The sequence below is a fragment of the Apteryx rowi genome, unplaced genomic scaffold (genome assembly GCF_003343035.1).
Source record: "Apteryx rowi isolate R43461 unplaced genomic scaffold, aptRow1 scaffold_55, whole genome shotgun sequence".
NCBI lineage: Eukaryota > Metazoa > Chordata > Aves > Apterygiformes > Apterygidae > Apteryx > Apteryx rowi.
This window is the reverse complement of record NW_020450816.1, coordinates 395632-417341: the sequence shown is the minus strand read 5'-3', so window position 1 is coordinate 417341 and position 21710 is coordinate 395632. Positions and strand designations below refer to the sequence as shown.

The 21710-nt window shown below is 37.9% G+C and overlaps 1 protein-coding gene across 2 annotated transcripts in view; it reads left to right on the top strand.

Moving 5' to 3' along the window:
• Positions 1–21710, top strand: part of SEC24D (SEC24 homolog D, COPII coat complex component) — a 57220-nt gene that overhangs the window by 12142 nt on the left and 23368 nt on the right. For both annotated transcript variants that reach the window (XM_026081404.1, XM_026081403.1), the window contains exons 7-9: positions 2802–2913; positions 4307–4434; positions 21524–21662. In XM_026081404.1, the coding sequence (XP_025937189.1) occupies positions 2802–2913; positions 4307–4434; positions 21524–21662 (379 nt within the window). The remainder of the gene's footprint in view (positions 1–2801; positions 2914–4306; positions 4435–21523; positions 21663–21710) is intronic.

Sequence of the window (21710 nt, the reverse complement as noted above, 5' to 3'; positions counted from 1 at the left end):
GTGTCCGTCTTTTTAAATGAAGTAGTTTAGTTATTCCTCTGGGTAACTATTAGTCAGATGAAGGCCATACCTAACTTCTTTTTTATTGAGAATAGCTGATCGAAGTAGAGGGGAAAAATGTGCTGACCTTGTGGGTAAAACACACACTCCGACACACACACTTCTACTGGTCCTGGTGACCAACTGGCCAGGCTAAAAGGTCCTCGGAGAGCTGGGATTTTTGAGGCAGGCAATATTCTGCAGCTTTGATGTAGGAAATCAAGATCTACGTTTTCCACTTAGAAAAATGTAGAAGCCACCACACTGTAAGCTAGTCTGGGTGAAGGAATCTTACACTTCCTTTGCTGAAGCAGTATTGCTGTACAGAAAGGATTTGTGTTTCACCAGGCTGAAGGAAAAACATTTTTGTAAAAGCCCAAAACTGTCTAGGATTCGGCAGCCTTGCTTTCTTATATTGAGTTGTTGTTTTTTCCTTCCAGAAGAGATTATTTGTTTTATCCAGTGTTCATTCTAGTGTAAGACTCAGAAAATCTTGAAAAAATGCTTTTTAATAATCACTTTGCAGTTAACATAACAACTGCAATTCCCTCTGTTAGAGGAAATATTCAAGTTTAATGTAATTGAAAAATTTTGTTTAAGAAATTGAAGTGAGTGAGTGTCTGTGTAATTAGCAAGTGTAGGTAACACCCTTAATAGGCCACTCATCCCTGTGTTTCAGATTGGTGCTTTTATATAAGAAGGATAAAATGGTTAGCCTAATTTAAAAAAAATGGAGGAGGCGGTCTGGCATAAAAGCATGGGCTGATGTCTTGTTTCAATTACGCATGTAGAATAAACAGGCTTGACTATGACAGCAATGTTAAAATAGGTTAAAAGGTTTGTTTTAGCAGCAGAGAGAGGATCAAAATGACACATTTAAAAGAAACATGATCTGGGTCAATGTCTGTAAAGGGCAAAAAGCTAATTCAAAATGAGGAGCAAGTATCACCATGTGTATTTCTTGTTATATTTACATTATAAAATTACAATAGTGTTGCCAGATAAATTTGCTTCTTATCTATAGCCATTGTTGATTTATATTTTCTTACATATGTTAGAGGTTGATATGTGCTCTGACACCACCTATGAAAACTAGCATCTGGGCTTTGTCAACAATTATTTCCAAGAACAATGATATATCTAGGTCAGTTAACTGCAGAATACCATGGTACATTGATGCTTTGCAGATCTAAGTCTGAAAGTGGTTTGCTTTCTTCAGCCAATGGACCTTTTTGGAGCAAAATCTTTTTCTTTCTAATGCAAGTGTTAGCAATAGGTATACAAGCCGAGGAGGCAGAGAAAAGTAATCATAATGTTGAAGCTAAGGAATGTATTGTACTTAAATTACAGTACAGGAACTTTATAGAAAAAGAAGTAGTTACGGGCCTCGGATTATTTCCAGTGTGTTAGGAAATACCTCTTGGACAATGATCAATGGATTCTATGCAACTAATTTTCTTTTTCCCCTCTACTTTCCAACAGAGGCTTCTGAAGTTCCCCAGCTACTATTAAAAAAAAATCACATGCAGTGTAAAGATACAATGCGATGGGATGCCAGCTTCAGTGGCAAAGCCAGCTTCAGAAATTCCCGTTCTCTTTCCTCTTACTTGCTTCTCACAGCAGTACAACTGTTAGGCTACATTGTAAAATGGATTGCTAAAATGATAGCTTTTTTGAGGGAGGAAGAGGAGTGACGGTATCATTTCAGTGATCTCATTTACAGTGAGGACCAATATACGGCTTTATATAGCTTCAATTGTATCCTGAAGAGTACAGAACTTAAACAGTGGCGAGGCACTGTGGGCAAGTGATGGGGGAGAGTATGCATGGGAAGGAAATTTGTTTAGTAGCAAAGCCAGCTTAAGCAGCGTTTCATGAAATTACATCTTAAGTTGCTTCAACCAGAATAAATCAGTACATGATCAGAGCTTCTCCACTTCAGCAAAAATCTCTTCTGTAGTTGCTGTCCTTTACTCTTTTTCCAGGAAGAAGCTCACAACATGGTAGTCTGACTCAGAGAAGGTAGACCATGAACTCCGATGTTGAAATACTAGCTAGTGGCCAGCAAGGCTTTTCTCAGGGGTCCAAATTACTGCTTGCTGGATGGCAGTGCTGAAATATAGCTCAGCTTAGAAGGAGATATGCTATCTAGATTACTGTTTGCTTTTCAACCACCCTGTGGTTTTTTCTAAGTTTTTCCCCACAACTAGTGGGGAGAAATGAGAGCTAACCCCTCCCACCATTGCTACCTGATCAATTACTTGCACTTTCATTTTTGAAGAACAGCAGCTGGCACAACTACAGTCATACAAAAGATAATTTGTATCTGTGGCATCTAACTGAGGTGATGCAACCTGTTTTCACCTCAGGTTGATCTGATCTAGGAGAATGGAAGGCCAGATCCAGTGACAGCAACTTACCCAACCATTCCCCTTGTTTTACTGTCTAGCCACTCTAGAGAAGGTCTGTCCTCCCAGCAGTCAGTATACTTGCTCTAAACAACTCATTTTCTTTCTGTGTATAGGTCTCACCTACCTGTAGGTGTAGTGTTACCCCTGCAGTTTCCCTACAAGCAGCTATATTTGTAAATGAGTTACACTGCTCAGCTATGTTGTATAGTTTTCAAGCTGTTAACTGTCCCAGAAACATGTATATCTTGGGTTTAGGACAGCTACTTGGTGTAAACATTAGCATAACTGTTTATGACAGTAACTGAATGCATGGCTTGGCTTTCTCATACTGTCCTCCTTCTTATTCATCAGATTCAAGTAATTGAAAATGATAAGACTTCCAGGGGAGGACAGATCTATGCTACAAACACAAGAGGACAAGTTCCTCCTCTTGTCACCACAGACTGCATAATCCAAGATCAAGGTAACTATCCATGTTACTGCTGTGGGAATCTTGCTAGATAAAATCAAAGACTAAAAGAATATACTAAATTTTCAATTTTCTCATCTTAAAATGGTGTTTCTTGCTCTAAATTGGACATGAAATGGGAAACTTCTTCCCTTAAAAAAAAGATTTGGGGACAAATGGGAGTTGAGAATTCTTGCACCTTGTGTTAACTTCAGTGAAAGCCCTGAGACCACCTTGCCAGCATCTCCTCAACCATTGCTGACATTTAAAATAATAAGAATAGGTGAGACAACTTTTCCTTTTAACTTCAAGTTGAAAACCCTCTTCAGATTCTTCTGAACTTTTAAAGGTTTCTAAGATGAATGCTAGAGGAAACATGCAGTCCCATGCTAAAGTTAGCAATGAAACTAACATCATTGTCTTTTAAGATACGAATTTTGGAAAATTCTGTTCAAGCTGTAGGGGTAGAGTACAAGCTATCTTAGCTTAATGTTTTCCTTTGGCTAGCGTATCTACATTTGTCTCTTGCCAATCTTCAATTTCCTCTGTCTAGAGCCTGTAAATACCATACTCCATGTGCAGTTCTTGATGGCAGACTTGATACTTTCATATAGATTAAACTGATGGTCTCATTCAGCGTAGCATTAATTTGTCAGTGCTTGGATGAACTGAACAAAATGTACAAACACATCAAGCTTTTTTGGCATTATCTGGGAATGGGGTAAAGCAGTTCTGATGAACAAGGAAATTCCTTTCAAGAAACTAAGCAGAGCTACGGCCTGATGGTTAAAAGGGAGCATGAAGAAGTTAGTTTCTGAACTCCCATTGACTTTCAGTGCTCTTGTCTGCAGTGCACAAAGCAGTTTCTCATACAGGGACTGAGCTAAGTTTGACACCAGAAGTAGTGTAGTGACTTTAGCACACTATATTTTGCAAGATAAATGATCGTGTTGATGTATGCACAGGTATAGTATTTTCTGAATTGGAACTGGTTCATTAGAGCAGTCTTGACATTAGGGATCAGTCTACAGCATTTCATTATACAGTGTCAACATTCCCACTGGGGAAAATCCATATTATTTCTTTTTAAGATGTCAGATATGATTATTTTCAAACCAGACACTTCTGTTGAGATTCTTATTGCAAATACTTGGATTTTTTTTCTTTATATGTTTAAATTTCTGCAGTAAACTCAAACAACAAGAGAAGATTTACCTGCGGGGAAGAACAGTAGGCTGACATATAAAAAGGAGATATGGGCAGAAGCTTGCATGAGGACAAAAAAATGAATGTATTTAACTTAGCATATGCACTTGTTGCTTTATGCTGGTTTGGTTTTGCTGGTGTATCTTTGGAAGCAAGTTTCTTTTGTCATTGTATTTCAGTTGTGTTTTGTTGGGTGTTCTAGGCCACGCCAGCCCTCGTTATATCCGATGTACTACCTACTGCTTCCCATGTTCTTCAGATATGGCCAAACAGGCTCGCGTTCCCCTGGCAGCTGTCATCAAGCCATTTGCTATAGTTCCGGCAAATGAGGTAAAGGCTAAATTAATGTTTTTCTATGTTCTTCTGGGAGTTCTGCTGTGACTAGGGGTGGAGGGTCTTACCCCTGAGTTTTGAGGAGCAGGGGAGAGTGAGGAGGTGACACAAGACAATGAGATGCAGTCTAGTCATGATGCAAATTCAGGGGATAAAAATTTTTGTTTGGAAAAGGTGCAAGAGTGACTACTGTGTTATCTGAATCACTTGGATTGTGATGTTGCCACAACTGTCTCTAGTTTGTGGCAGCACTGTCAGTTTAATGTCAGGCATTAAAAGAACATAGCCACAAACTGTTTCAACAGACCCTGTCTTTTTAAGACATGAACAGTTATAGTTAGAGTGATATTTTTCCATTTAGTTTTTTTAAGAAGTAATTAATTTCACAACAATCTGAGAGAAGATAAGGATATTTTCTCCTTGAATGAACTGTCATAGAAAAAAGTCAAAAGTAACCACCCATTTTTGGCACCCATTTGTAGACCCATTTGTAAAGTAAAGGGGTGGGGAAGCAACAGCAGGAGTTTTATCTGGGAGAAAATATGGGGGGAACAACAAGGAAAGTCTGCACATTCCCCTCAAGAACTGGAATGAAATCTAAAATTACTATAGACAAATGGTGAGACCATTTCATCAAAGGATTTTGTCAGAAGCAGGGATTGAACTAGTTCTCATGTGCAGCATTTAACTGCATCATCCATAGGGCCATGCTTTCTTGTGTGCGGCTGTCTGCCTCCTCCTTTACATGGCTTCTAAATTCTGCAACAGAGGTCTGGAGACAGCACTTCCTTTTGATGTGCTGCACCAATTTACTTTGAGTGCTGTTTGCTGAAAAAAATCAGGGGTCTCATGGAAGTTATAGTATATGATCATGTCTTCAAAAACTCCTTCATAGAACACATGCACAGAAAAGCCTAATTAAAATCTCAAAGAGCTTCGGTGCTTGGGGTTACACTCTTTGATTTTCTTTGTTTTATTACTAGTAAATTCTTACTTTTTTTTGGAAAAATATATTGGAAAAAAACAGATGTTGTTCTTTATCAGCTTTATCAGGGTGGATGACTTCCAATCCAACAGACCTCTGTAGTTTCAATTAAGAGTATTATTTTAGCAGGGTAGTATGTAGTTTTCTTTGAGGTCCACAGGGAAATGGGGTGTATTGCTTGTGGTTCTGCAGATACTGAATCTCACCATTTGTCTATAGTAATTTTAGATTTCATTCCAGTTCTTGAGGGGAATGTGCAGACTTTCCTTGTTGTTCCCCCCATATTTTCTCCCAGATAAAACTCCTGCTGTTGCTTCCCCACCCCTTCACTTTACAGGCTAGGCTTTACTCTTTAGTACTCTGTATCCTGGTTTCAGTGTTGAGATAGTACCGATTCTGCTTTCCTGCTGGCTCCTCATTTGCATCTGTCTTTCACTTTCAGTATGCTTCTAGTCATTTATGCCCCCTGTGCATGCATTCCCTGTCTCCCACACAGTGTTTGGATAGGGTGATCAATGAGTTGCTAAAATCTAAACCTCTTTTGTATATGTAAATTAGCAGTATGTACAAACACTTGTACTTGGCCAAGTTCAGGAGGGTTTTCCCAGGGCTGGCAAAAATAACTGCTCAGTGACCCACCATTTCCAAAGTGCTGGTGCTCTCAAGCTGTTCAGAAGAAAGGTTGGCAGAATTCATTAATCTGTATAGAGCAGAATATTTTTCCCTAGCCTCTTTCTCAGAAGAGGCTGAAAATCTTTGTTTGAAAAATGTCTCTCAAAATTGGCCAAAGTCCAGCGTGGAAAATTTCAGTCTGAACAGTTATAGCTTGGTAAAGTTAAGGACTGAAGAGTTGTTGTTAATGTAGGAAGTGCCAGGCAGTTCTTAGCTGATGCAGTTTTTCCGAGGCTTGCCTATATCCTTTGTCTTCACTGCTGCTGCTAAAATAAGATCTTGCTCTTAAGATCTTATAATAAAAATGGTCTTCCATATGGGATTTATAACCACTTTAATTCTGTATAGCCACTTAATTTGAAAGAGCTGGGCTTTTTATAGAGGTAAAATATATTCAAGAGCTTATTTGTGTTTCTGAATTTCCTACTATGGTGCTTTCTGCCTGGAATTAGTGACTACAAGGCACAGAATGTTCTTCCTTTCAGAATATCTAGCGTATCTTATGGATGCTTTTAAGTGCCTTTTAATGATGCCAGCAGGTGATGCTCATCACATGTTACAGAGTTCAGTGCAGAGTGGGAATCTATCTAATCTCTTTATCTCTTGATAAGTAGTAGGTTGTACATAGTAACTGTTTAAAATCATGATTGTTTCTAGCCTTGTATTGAATAGTTTCCTTTCATTCATCTTCACTGTAGCTTCAGCTGCAGATATGTCTCCATTTCTGCGGTTTCTAACATACTCAGTGCTAGCATCCATAGAATTTCAGTTCCTTTTCTTTTTAAAGGGGGAAGAAGAAATGCAAGTGTTATGAGGATTTAGCAGACCATAGCTGTGAAATGCTCATGAATGGTTTGTGCAGCTGCTTATATGGTTAGGAACAGCTGAAAAAAATCTACAGATCTCACTAGAACTGTAAGATTCACTTCATCAGACCAATGATACAATTAGCATTTAGCCTCCTTTTAATATTGCATGTGTTTTTTTATTATCATGGGAAGAATTTCAGAAAGTCCGTGCACAGTCCATTATGATGTATGGATATTGCATAAGCCTTGTCTTTCTGTGTTAATAAAGCCATATTTAAAAAGCTATGGGCATTCAAGGTCATTCAGGTGACTAATAGACTTATGGGTGTTGTATGAATATAGCTTTTTAATTAACTGGTGTTGTGCTTTGACCATCACTTATAGTTGAGAATGAATTTAAAATAGTATATGAAATATATTTGCATTTTCAGTGGTCTCTGTTACCACAGAATTCATGTCATATTTTTTCTATGCTATTACTATATTAGGGCAGTTAGAAGTAAAGGAAACCCTTACCTTGCAAGGTAAGGGGTAGGGGTTGGTTACTAATTTCCACGTAACTTGAGGATACAGTGCCAGCCTTCAGGTGGCTTGTTCTTCTTTTCTGGATGTGACTGTCTTGAACATGGATTTTGATTTCATTGAGGGGAATGTTGTTTGCATTAATGAAGCATTATGTTCTGGTCAGGTGGCCTAAACATTATCAGTGAGAACTGCAGATCATATTCCCTCCTGTCCGTGCTTTGTTTGATGCTATATGATCTGCACTGCAGCAAAAATTTAATAAAAAAGTAATGAAATAACTAAGTCTACTGACACTGATAGAATTGGATGTGTGTATGAGAGGGAAAGCACAAGTGCACACCCCTTATTTTCTTCCTTAATTGAAAACATTTTGGTGGATTATTTATAAGTAGTGGTGTTCATGTTGGTATGGGTAGAAGACTGTGTAGTCTGCTTAGTGTCTCTTAAACTTTGACCAGCAGAGCAATGTATTGAACTGTTCCCACCTGTGCAGGCAGCAGCAAGGAGTACCAGAGAGATTCTCTGTCTGTAGCAATTGCATACAAAGAAGTGGGTAAAGGTAACTGGGGACCTGGAAGTGGCAGAGATGTATGTGTAATGGAGACTACAGACATCACCTTGCAGTCAAATCTGTTTTGTTCCTGTCACTCATTGACAGCAAGGTCTTGTGAAAAAATTTCCAAGCTAGTTTACATCTGGGAAATTAGTATAGCTTATTAGCATATAGTTCTGCTTGAAGTTTATTGGAAAATAAGCTATTTTTATCTGGATAGAGTATTGCTCTTAAATAACTCTATAGTTTTTACAGGTTATGCAGCATTTTATTCTGCCAATTAGATATTTTTCACTTGTCTTCCATTTAAGATTTGACTCTGAAGAATCAATAGTGCTCTGGCTGACAGAGCCTGGAACACTTCCTGAAATTTTGTAATTAGTGTCTGTCATAAATTCAAAAAAAAAGAAAAAAAGAAACCCCAACCCTCTTAATAGTAGAACCTCCTAATATTCTTTATATTACAATTCAGTAGATGAACTGTTAACAAGACTTCACGGTCTCTCAAATATTGCTACAAAAAAAATCCCCAAATGTCTAAAGCCAATCTAGAAAACTGTTGACTAGTGAACCTTACACGTATGCTGTAAATCATTAGAACAAAAGCAATGAGAATATTCCCCCCTCCCCAAGAAATCTCACCAGGAAGAAACATTTCTGAATCTTATCTATACCAAGTCCTTATTTATCATTGCTCAGAAATAACACTTCATCTTCACTCTCCTGTTTTGGATGATCTATGAAAAGTATTTGTTTGTTAGAGATTTTGAGAATATGGTATCATTGTTTGACAGAGCTTATTTTTAGTGCACCACTGCTTTAGCAACAGTCTATAAAAATAAACTAACTCTCACAGTTATCATCATAGACCAAGCCCTAAATGAATTTGTTTTGGAGATGTATGAATGTTTCCAGAGCATGAATAAACCATGTGATCTTTGTTTAACATTTAATAGTGCTTGCTAACAGAAGTTAGTTAAAAGAGTATTTCATGTTTTAAAAGCAAATATAAACAACTCCAAGGGATTATATATGGTTTTAAATATTTAAATTTCTGAAGTAACCTTCTTTGTTGCTCCTTAGCATTTGTTTAATCAATCTCTACAATATTTTTTCATATTTATTTGATTTTTTCCTTGTAGAAATAGTCATTGGTGAGAATTTAATATTTCAGTTCTAATTTTCTTCTCAGTTAATTCTCTAACTGGTTAAAAAGATAAAACTAGAATGGGCTTACTTCTTAGAAGTGCTGATGTTGGTGAGCTTAAGGCCATTTTACCTTTTTGGAAGAATATTAAGCTTTCTGAAGATGACCAGTCTGGCTGAGTCATTTGGAAAGCCATGGTTTTCATAGGGATGGTGCATTTCCTAGGTAGAGCTGTGTCAGTGCTGTAAGGTTTGCAGAAGCTAGAAGATGAGTGAGGTGGATATTGGCAACCTGCCTGTTCCTTTGAGTTTTAAATGAGTCATCCAAATGTTAAATGAATCTGAAGAATTAGGGAAATCCCCACACTAATTATCTACCCTCGTCTTAGTGGGGACTCGGAGAGGTTTTGCTGTTCACATACTGTGGTCAGTCAGAATTGTGGGGGGACTGTAGCTTTAGCTTGAAGCAAATTTTTATATAGGCACACACATTTATTAGTGGTTATGTGCTCATGCTGATCTTTGGTTTGAGTAGAGTGGGATACTTCTGGAACACGCAGTTTGCAGGCAGTACAAAATGATTCAAGCTAAATGCCTTACTGATTGCTCCGTTGCTCAGATCACTTACAGATGTGTTAGAAAGCACAGATTGCAAAACAGATCCTTGAGTTTTTTGCCAATAGCATCTTCCCATTGTAAAAAGCGGTCGTTTATATTTTACCCTTTATTTTCTGTCTTTTATTTAGCTACTTATTCACCAGAGGACTTTCCCCTGTATTTCATGAGAGCTTAGCTAATTTAAGAACTTTCGATGAGGAATCCTGTCAAAAGACTTTTTTCAAAAGCAAAGTACATTATATCAACTAGGTCATGCTTGTCTGTGTGCTGGCTGACTCTTGACAGAACTCAATAGATTTATATGTAATGATGTTGCTCCTCAAGAGCCACGTCAACTCTACTTCTGTATATCCTATTTATCTGTGTATCTTTTTATGTTCTCCTCCATTGTAGTATATAACAATTTTCTTTCTGTGGAAGTAAGACTTGCTGGTCTGTAGCTCTGGGTTCACCCAGAAGTTCATTGTAAAGTTTCTTTCTATATTGCTGCCGCCTTTTCTTTTGGGCATGGAAGCTCATGTGAGCAACAGGTTTTATACACAGTTCAGCAGTTTCACATTCTAAGTCTCTTTTTAGACATGAATTGCTTGGATAGCTAGTAAAATTGTCCATACTACTAGAAAGTTTTGTTTTATAGCAAAAGATGGTAGGCTTAAGAAAACTTTCTGAGGGAAAAGTTCTGAAAGAGAGGTTAGCAACAGTTTTGTGCTGCTGTCTGTCTGTTTTGAAAGGTCAGACCCTTTTCCACGTTGGCTTATAACTTTGTAATCCCCATATGTGCTTGAGACAATGTAACTGAGATTCCTCTTCATATCCAACACCACTGAAAATGAAATGTGAGAGCTTATTGAATGTTTCATGTTGTTGAAGACAATCTGATCTTTTTCCTTTGTGCAGACTTCATATGACCCTCTATATCTAGGTTATTTGAAATTACTTTATCCTGTAAGGCACAAGACTTTTCCTCTCCAGTGTAGGTAACAAAAGCTTCCTTCCTTTAAATGGGGACCCCAGAGCAAAAACAGCAGCTGTATACCACTGAGTGGATAATATTTTGCTAACTCTGAATAGTAAGCAGGACAGATAGCTTTGCATGCTCTGCAGTCCTGGTCCCTGGTTTGTCCAAGATCCAGTAGGATGTGATTTTTGTCAATGTTTTAAAGAAACTATCAAAGCCATCTGCGCTAATTGCAGTGTTCTTCTAAAACATGGTGAGAGTGGAAGCCCTGCTCGTGTGATAAAACTTAGCAGTTAGGACACTTAGCCTGACTATGTTAAAATTTTCCCCTTTTCGTCTGCTAGGACAGGGGCCTAGCCACCAAGCTGTTGACCAGTCTATACAGAAGAGTTTGCTACCTTGTTTAAACTTTTTTAAACTTCTGCAGATGGAAGTCAGTGGACCAGAGAGAGCACATGCACCAGTACCATGCTGTAGCTTGCAACTAAGCCAGTTGACTTAGAGATAGGACCGTGCTACAGGACATTACTCCTTGTTCTCAGGCTTGGTGTTTTTATACCTAATCCGTTGTTGAGCTGTTTAGAACAATCAATACATGTAGAAACTGTCTTGGTACCATAAAGTGATATCCTGAACTCATTGCTGTATACCCACCCTGTTAAGTGTAAGCCTAAGCCTATTTCCTTCATTTTCCAGATGCTAAAATATAACATGTTTCAAAGCATCCTTGTTGACGCCTTCATTTGGGAGAGGACTGTGAGACTTTGGTCTCATAGTTCTGAGTCTGCCTGGACTCTGGAGCGGTATGGATTTTTGACAAACCTTGCTGCTTTGTCAACACCATTTTTTTCCTACTAGCTAGCTCCAGGTTGATGTCTAGGTTTTTTGCATGGCTTCTCTGGGATACCTGACTCTGTCATGTGTGGGACAGGGAGCCCAGAACTCATTGCCGTCTCCAGATGGCTCACTAGAGAGTTTTATACCACTCCGGAGGCCAGTGCCTGTAAGCTAGACTTTGCAGTGCTTAACTAGAGGTGTATAAATCCTGTATTAGATAAAGCTTTCTTTGTGGAGTGTGCCCTGGGCTAGTCTGCATTTAGTAGTAAAGCATTTGGAATTGGATTGTTTCCCAAGACTTCATCGTGTAGGAGAACATTTTTGTTAGGCTGTAACTGCACTCTGTAAGAATAGAACTATCAGAGCCAAAGTTAGCAAAGGCTTTGTCTGCAGGATTTTTACTAATTCAAGTAAATTTACTGATTTAAATTTTTCTGCCTTTTGTTTTATTACATGTTTTAAAATACTCTTCGTATTTCTGTAGTATGTTGTTCCATGCACCATTGTTGTTTTAGTAAGGAGGTAATTCTGAAGGACAGTGACTTGGAAAACTGACAATTGTATGTGCCTTTTATTCAAATAGTACTCAGAATTCTTGATTAATTTATACAAATTTGAAGGGAAACTGCTTTTCTAAAGATTTAGTTAAGATGCTGCAAATAGTTTTCTAATAAAATAAGAGCTGTGTCTGTTCTTCAGAATGGTAATGGCAGAAGAAAAAGATGACTAAGCAACAGTAAATAGGGAAGGGAAACAGCAAAGGAAAACAATATTCATATCCACTTAATTAGCTAGCATTTGCCAACAAAAATTACACGCAAGTAAAAGATTACTTTGGCTATTGCTAGGTATGATCTGTAACTCAAAATAGCTGCCTAAAAGGTATTTGCCATTCTACGTGTGCATTTCCCTCTACAGACTGCATGCTACTCTCCTGAAATGGTGTTTGTCTCCTCTTATATGCTGGCCAAAGTTAATCATAGCAACAACAGTAAATTAAACATTGTAAGACTGTGCAAACTCTAACATTCAGCCTTCAGGGATGTTACTCAGTTACCCTGGAAACTTTACAGAGTCAGAACACACTGTTTTTTAGTAAGTTCAGGATGAGAAGTTTGTATTTTGCTTTTGAAACATTTATACATATTCTTGTGTTTACCAGTGCATTAGTGCAATGTTGTATTCTGAATGTAACAATGTGGAAGTATGTAATTTCATAGAAAAAATGTGGGTTTTTTTAAGTTGAATAGAAATTTGATTTTGATTTTTAGAATAGTGTCAAACAAATGCTACGCCAGATTACATCTCGGTTCTAATCATAGAAGGCTCTAACGCTGTCCTGTAGGAAAATAAGAGGGACTAAGCCTTCTTTTACAGAATGTCCCATCATCTTTTCTGCGGGAAGGGAAGCTCCTCTCCTTGTAGGACAGGAAACTGGTGTTTCAAAACTGGACTCCTTTTTCATACTGTGTTTAACAGAAAGAGGTAATCTACACATGCTACATGGAGGCATAGATTACCTCCTCAGCCCTAGAGTAAAGGAGCAAGAGAACAGGTTTGTGTCCTTTGCAGGAATGCTTAGTTCACAGCTCAGTTCCACACTGTCCTTACTTGTAGCATTCAGCAGAAGCTCAGTCTTAAAAAAAAAAGAGAATAGGAAGGAGGGTGATTGCATACAAATGTTTTGAATGTTTGGAGGTCCCAGAGTCTTCTTGAAGCATCCAGCGCTCATAGCAGTGAAAGTATTCATGGAAGGGAGACTCAGAATGTGAACACTCCTGCCTGATGTGGTATTTTTAAAATAACAGCTAGCTTTGCTGCTGAACTTCGAAACTAAGCTTCTATATCATGTGGAAATGACTTTTCTTTTGAAAAGGACATTAAATTCATTTCAAATCTCCTTGCTTCGGAGATGAGGATATTCCTAATTGCTTTTTGTTCACATAAAAAAATAATTCTCCTTATTCTTGCTAAGTATTCCTGTGGTAGAGGCAAGTGGGCAGCTACAGTTGGCTTGTGAATGTGGCATGACACGTCAGCCACTCCCAGTTCTTTCTGATATCAGTGGAAATAAATCAATTAGCCTTAGAGATGTGTTTGCAAATAAGCATTTTTCAAGGAGGCCCAAAGGTAAACAAAACTATTTTATCCACCTCCAGTTAAAACACTCTTAAACCGGTCAATTTTTTTTTTCTAATTAAAGTTTCTTTCTTAAGTTTTCTTAAGGTTTCTTCAGTTGTGCAAAAATATGAGCAAGAGTGCTGCTGTTGTAAAAAGTTCTCAGACATGCAAACATGAGTAGTCAGTTGCTTTAAAAAGTTTCAATAATGCCTTCTAACAAAAGAGAAACAACTCTGGGTGTTTGAGAGGCAAAAACACTCCATTCATCAGACCATTCATTCATGCTATAAATCTTAAGTCAATAATTACTTTTCTCTCAAATATTGAAGATAGATGCACACAGACACACACACATGGAAAAACATGCATTTGCCCTCTAAAGCTGATAATAGCCCTGCAGGCCAAAACAGTCCTGAAATCCCAAGGTAGTTTTTGGTTTTGTTCATGCTACAAAAGTGTGAAAAATATTGCTAATGCTCTCCTGTTGCAGCATTTTGTCTAGGAGAAGTGTTGCCTCAGAGATCACAATGCTACACTCAGATTTATTTATGAACTTAAATATTTGTTCCCTAAACCTTGAGCTCTGCGTTCCACGAGCACTATTTGGAGTGTTGCTTGATTGGTTATCCTAAGGATATTCTAGAGCATGTTAGAAATGGTAACAGCTGTGTTTGTGTTGAATGGTCTTTGACCTTTTAAAACGGAATTGATCTGCTGGTGTGTCCATTATGTTTGTATGTCAGTAAGCTGTGCCTGTATTTTAAATTGTGGTGTTAGATTTATCATGTGTTTGGCAATCTTGAAAAATTGTATGTGAGGATAAACTAACGTTGATGTAACCATTCAGCACATGTAAAAGACTGGGCCGGTCAAGGAGAAGTCAGTAGTAGTAGGCATTTGAGCCCAAATTCTGCTTTGCTCTCTTGAAAATACTTTAGGACTCTCCTACCATGGTCTGCAAAAAATAAAAATGATGCCCGAACAAGGCATCTTTACTAATTCCAATTACTTCTGTAAAATGTGATGCTAAATTTCTTTTATTTCATTCTGTCCTGAATGAATGTCAAGCCAGACAGAGGAAAATATCAGAATGCCATCTCACTGAAAATCGGACTTCTGATTTTATTGTGAAACTCCTGTGACCGTTAAAGCTAGACTATCTCCCTTGTGATTATTACTTACTGTGTCTGTAGAGAGGCTTCTTAAAAGTTGCCTTTCTTATTTTCCTACAGTTTTACAGTTAGTGTGACAGTAGTGCCAAAAAATCTCAGACAAGGACTGCGGTGCTGGACCATTTGTGATATTGATGTGTGGGAAGTGGAGCTGTGGATTAACACAGGCATGAACCTGACTCCTCTCATGTGATTTAACATGTGCATATCATACTTAAGGGTGCTAACAGGAGGGGGATGGGGGTGTCCTAGAGAAGATTTGTCTCTCTTTTGTTCCATCCCTTGTTCTTGTCTTGTATATATACCTCTGCACCAGTCCTCCTTTTTTCTGGGATGAGCATAGACTGAACTGAGATGGGTCCTGTTTGCGATCCGATTGTTTTAAAGTGCTAGCATTTTGGAAGTCTGTTGTTCAGCACAGTTTGTTGATTATCCAGTTTCACACTCCTGCTTATATCATCAGTTAATCCTGGCTGCTGACCTTCACTTGAGATACAGCATGTCTGTACATCCAAATAACAGTCAGCACTTCAAAGTTGAGAAGTGCCGGAGAGCGCTGTCTTGTTAACGCTTGGTATTCCCTGCCTGGGATCCATGACCAGGACAACTTGTGGTGGTTCTCTTAAGCTTGGATAGTAAACCTTTTTCTTTTTCTTTTTTGGTCTTCTGTCAGTTGTGTGATGTGGTAGTTTTAAAGAATAAGCTTACCTAGTTTTTAAAAGCCAGTTCTTACTTTGCTAATGGGAAGGACAACTTTTCGATGCCAAAGTTATATCATTATTTCATGTATTTCCCCCATCCTCAAACTTTTTACAATCCTTCCCATGTTGAATGGAGTAGCCTGTATTTATACTTTTCACTCTGCCAACTCTAAGGGTAGTATTTGCAACCAACTGAATAAAAAGGGAGCGCTGACTGAATAAAGATTGTGTAGAAAGACTGAGGTATGATTCACTGAGATCAATGAGTGTCTTTCTGTTTATTTTGGTACATACTGGATCATGTCCCACGTGCAGTGCTGACTGGAAACTCACCAGCCATGCACAGTAGTTTCTGCATTGCTGAGTACACAGTTAAATGTTAGGCCTGGGTCCGGAGTGTTTTTGAGCAGAAAGGTTTGAATGTGCTTCTTGGATTATCATGTGGTCTGTAAAGGCAAGGTTTGAGCCAGGAGATACTGCATAATATGGTTGATGCTTCAGCCGTGCTGCTGCAGTTAGACAAGCAAACAAGAAAATAGATGAAAAAGCACTGTTTGCAGAGAATGTTTGAACCTGCTGTGAACCTTGCAGAGGAGATAGTCCAGATTTGGTTTTTGAGTCATATCTGCTGAGGAGGCTGATAGCGTTTAACATCTGAAAACCAAGAATAGGCAAAATCATTTCTGACTTCAGAGGGAATGGTTTCTGATAAAAGGCCGTAGGAAGATCACAAAGGGAAATGCTTCACTTGACATTTTAATGCAAATCAGCAAAGCAACTCAAAACCCAGGGATTATTTGTAGGCTGGTTAGTCTTTCCCAAAAGCAAACTATGATGATATAATAAAAGAAAACAAACCCCTCCAGCAGTCCTAGGAAATACAGACAGTTGGGGGGGGGGGCGTTGAAGTCATCAAAAGATGTGCATCTTTGCAGCTCTCCAAACCTGTGAGATATTCTTCTCCTTTGGAAACAAATAGCCTGCATCTAAAAATGAGCATTAGGTAGTCTCCTGAAATCTTAGATCCTCTAAATCTGTTTTTTTCGTAGGATATGTTGTCATAATCATTTGTCTGCTGATGTAATTTGCAGTTGAACAGGCAGCTTGTCGTGTAGTATACAATGTTACATTGTGTAGAGTGTCCCTCAGTGACTTGCTGTGGTAATGTTCTTCAAAAGTATATAGAGGAACTGGTGGCAAATTCCCCCTCTTGGAGGGTGTGAGAGAGAGACAGACACTGATCTCATTGAAAACTCTGGTTAGCATAAGCCATTTCCTTTTGCATGCAGTCAGACTTTGCAAGCTGTGTGGGCCACGTTTCAATATGATAGCATTCCTGCCATTTCAGTCCTGGGGTGTTAAATGCATCTGAATGATGATGGAGTAAACTAAGGGCAAAAATGTGGTCCCTAATGCAGACCTGTTGCTCTACTGATAGGGTGTGTGTTAAGGAGCAACTAGGAATCTGCCTTGGCCATGGTAGGTAGGAAAAGGCAAATGCTAAGATATCCCATGTGGAGCTTCAGCATGCAGCACAGATAAATGCTTTTTTGCAGCCCGCTCTATACGTGCAAGTCTGACAATGAAAACAGATAGCATGCGGTGTGTATTTCTTTTTTGCATGATTAATGGCTAGTTTTCTTCAGTGTTTGTGTATGTCTCTTTCTCTAGACAGAGACTCTTTCTCTTCTCTGTCTCTCTCTTTACAATACCTTTTCTGAGCTGTGCCATGATGATCTAGAGCTTTATCACAGCCTTATTTCTAATAGTTTCCAGCTGTGGCCCTGATCCTGCAATATGAATACAGTGATACTTTGCTCACATCACAGGGAACCCTCAGGAGTGGGTCAGAACTTTATTTTAATAGCATGCTCAGTGATTCAGTTTTCTGAGACAGTAAAGCATAGGCTACAATCCTTTTGGTAAATGATACAGAAGTGTTTCACTTTGGAGCTGTGCCACCAATGTATAACTATTGCTTTTTGATATTTTACCAACTCCTAAAAGATGTTCTTGCTGAATTATGTACAAAATAAAACTCTTGGTTTCCCAGCTATATTTGGACCAATAGTGGGATAAGTTATGGTTTACAGGATCGACTTTCAGTACTTGTACTCCAGTGAGGCCCTGAGCTTCCAGAGAAGGGAAAGTTTATGCAAGTCTGTCAGAGCATTTCCCATCTCTCCTGCCCAGTCCCCCTTTGCTTTAATGTAAGACCATAATGTTCTACCTCCAAGCACAACTGATTCTTTCAGCCTCTGTTCCTTCAGATTGCGTAATAGGCACCCCTTATATGTGTCCAATCCAATTCAAATTTTGGCTATCATGTATTCATTTTAGTCATTGGTTTTGATAGGTATTTATATTTTGATAGTGCCAGAAGACCACCAATCAATATCTAAGAGTCCATTTTTGTGAGATTCTGTCTCTGTTCTTGATTGGATGGTCCAAATAGGAAAGGGTTGTGAAGAGATAAGAATCAAGAGAGGTATAAGGACATAACACACAAGTATAGCAAATGTCCGAATAGTTATGGTAGATATCTAACTTGATTCAGTTTTTATTGGTAGAGATTTAAGGGAGGAGAGAAAAAGTGCTCATAATTTCATAGGTGGAAAGGCAAATGAAAAAGGAATGTTGCACTGGTTTTCAGAAAAAATGGAATCTCTAAGATTTTTGGATTTAATCTTATTCCCCTGCTTCTCTGGGAGTTTGCCACTGACTACAAAGGGGAACATAAGCAAATCTATTCTCTGTCTTCTGGTATACAGTGACATCTACAGAGAGTAGAGCACATAAAACAGGACTTTCTCATTTAGCAGCATTGCTTTTGGCTTTGGATGATGACACTTTTTCTTTTTTGTATTCATTAGTGCAGACTTACTCTATTTTATGATTTTTTTTTAATGCATGTGCATTATTTATTTTTTTTTAATTCCCACAGAGATTTATCTGGATTAAAAAAAAAGGTATTTCACCCTGGCAGTGGTTACTTTAACAGTTGGAAATGCAATAGCATTTTATACACCTAATCGGAAATAATTTCTCTTGAGGGGTAAAAAAAAAAAAAATTAGTTTTATGTTGGAGTGCCCTGGAAGATTTCATTTTTATGAGGTGAAGTTTCTCTCACAACCCAGTTGTTCAAGAAGTGATTTGATGCTTTTTGTCAGAGTGTTTATTCTGAAATTATCACACCGAACACTTTATTATTAGATGTTGCTCATTACTGAATTAATGGTTTAAATTATTTTTTAAAAAATCCCAGAATGTACATACAAATTTAAATTTAAGAAATCAGATTTGTGGGGGCTTTTTGCAGGATTATCCTTTGTTAGATAAATTCCTTAAAATGCTGAGTGAGTAAGGACTAAGTCATTAGTCACTCCTGAGTGAGAAGTAATGGTGGAGGAAATTCTATTGCATGTGTTTCTTGGTTGCGTTTTGCTTCACTGATTGTTTTTTAAGGTTTTACAAGTTTATCAGCAAGAAAAAATAGCCTGCTTCATTGGTATTTCATCCTTTATTTCTCTGGGTAAGACAAAGCAGAATCCAACCTAGTAAAAGTTTACAGAACATCGCCTGTGGGCATTACTCTTTTAAGGCTTGGGCACATGTTTTAACTTCATGCACTGTACATAGTCTGAGTGACTTGAAGACAACCATTTGACATACAGAGTTAAACATGTACATAAATCTTTGCAAACATAAGCTTTAGGCTACTGGGGCTCTAAACCCACATTTTAAAAAGGAACTTCGTATTGACTGTTTTTGTTTGTTTGTTACTTTTTAAGAAGCTTAAAGGGAGAGGGAAAATAAAATTTCCACTCCAAATATGGAAAGAGAAGAAAAAACATATTTTTCTTTCTGCTGTCTTTAAAAAGTTTATTTATTTATTTATTAAATGTATAGAAGAAAGTAGACACCAATGCTCTGAACTACATGCTATTTATTTTTGTGACTGTTCTTATTCATGCTACATATGAGTCTTCATTTTTGGTCAGGTGTTTCAGAGTATGTTCATTTGGTGTTTTGTATTTTTTCTTTGTTCTTGGATAATATTAAATGTATCAAAATTGGGTTTAAAATTACTAAAACAATGTGTATAAATACATCCAGAATAGGCTTTGTTTTGTTTTGTTTTCTGAACCAGGTCAGATACTGTAATGATACTACCTGCAAACAAGATCCAGGCCTTGTTAAACTAATACAATAGAATGATAAGCAGAAAATTGCCTAGTAATGAGCAAAACCCAGAAGTTTTAAAACTTATTAAGTGATTGAGGCTGATGAACAGGTTTTATAGCCTGGGCTCTCATATCTGAGAAATGTCCCTGGTAGTTTACCAGCTGACGTTATTGGTTAATTTTTGTTAAACTCGATTTTCATAGAAGAAAGAACACAAAGTAAAATAATACCTCAGTAGAGCAGGAGGGAGCACTTAAAACTCATGTAGTAGAATCTACTTGTATGTATAAAATCCTTGGCAAAAGCATTAAGCCCATGGGAGAAATAAAGGAGTAAAATAATTGTCTCCATAAAGTATAAACAAACAATATAATGTACTGTAAGCAGTGAATGCTAAAAAGACAAGTACGATTTTCTAGTTTTTCAGAGACTCTTATGCTCCAATAAAAGATAAAAGTGTATAATAGATTAAATATGTGCATTCTGTAAGAAGAGGCAGAAAAATTTTAAATGAATAAATGAATAAATGAATATGCTAGTGGAAAAATTTTAGCATTCAAAGGCTGTCAGCATTTTTCCTCTTGTGGAGATCTGCCTTGTGGCCCAACTCTGGATTTATTTTCTTACTCTTTTGCTCAGGGGTGTTTAGTTGGGATTGAAAGGAGTAAGGAAAAAAAGAGACAAATGCAAAACACATTTGTGCTCAGTAAAGTTTCAGGAATAATCGAACAAATTTCCATTTGTATAATGGTTTCAAGTATGACTTTTCACATGAAACACATGAATTATAATCACAGGAATCTTCCAATTGCTGCACAGTTATTACAGAAAGAGACATCTGGGAAATGTCTTCCATTAGCTGTGGTTTTGGCAGAGACTATAAGCAAGCATGGTCAGTGTAATTAAACTGACAAGTGTTTGAGATGCTGCATTTGTTTGCTCTACTTACTTTCCTTCAATAAATATTACTATTGCTTCTAAATCTTCTACTCTAACTGGTAACCCTGACAACATATAAACCTTAGTAGAGCATATAACATGGCAGCATTAGCGGGGGAGGTATTTAGGAGAAAATATTAGAAGCTTTCTTAGCAAATACTTGTTTGAGAGAGCCACATGCAACAGATGAGCATCAGATAGATTTCTTTGGGAAAAGCGCAGCCTGACAGAGAGGGCAAAATAGCTGAGGCCAGCAGCTCTCCTAGTAAGCTGTAGAGCCCCTTTGGTGGAAAAAAAGCCAGCCTAGAGTGCTAAATTTCCAGTGCCTTCACAATTCTGTAGGCTGGGCTGGCTCTTATCAGGCACTACTGCAAGGCTAGATTAACTCTTATTGTAGGCTTTCGGTGTGAATCCTTGTTTCCTTTTGTGATAAATACCAGAACAGGCTTGTGAAGTTGTAATTTAGCCTTTCTCATTCCTGCTGGAAGGTACTTTTCCAGACACTTTGTTAAGCAAGATGCATTGTTTATTTAAGTAAAAACAGGGTTACTGCAGCTCAAGCAAGTTCTCTTTCCAGTTATGGCTGCAACAATTCACCTAATCCTGCTCAGGACCTGTAATAAAGCTGAAGGGGAAAAAATGTTATTGAGTGGCCAAATCTGAATGCTCTGGCTTCCTGCGGACTGCATGAGACCTCTGGGCTTGAGCCAGCTGTACTGCAGAATTTGGGTAAATGCTGAACAATGATCTCTTGATCCAGGTGATATCTGATAAGAGTTAAGTCTGAGCAGAAGCTTTCTAGCTCCCTTTATTTGGTTTCAAGTTTGCACTGCTTTTTACAACGTTGTGTACCTCTTTATCTAGACACCTCTTTATCTTGTAAACCATGGGGACACTGGACCAATCCGATGCAACAGGTGCAAAGCTTATATGTGTCCCTTCATGCAGTTTATTGAAGGTGGAAGGAGGTATCAGTGTGGATTTTGCAACTGTGTAAATGATGGTAAGTGTTGTTTTTCTGATATATGATTCATACAAATGCCATAAAGCT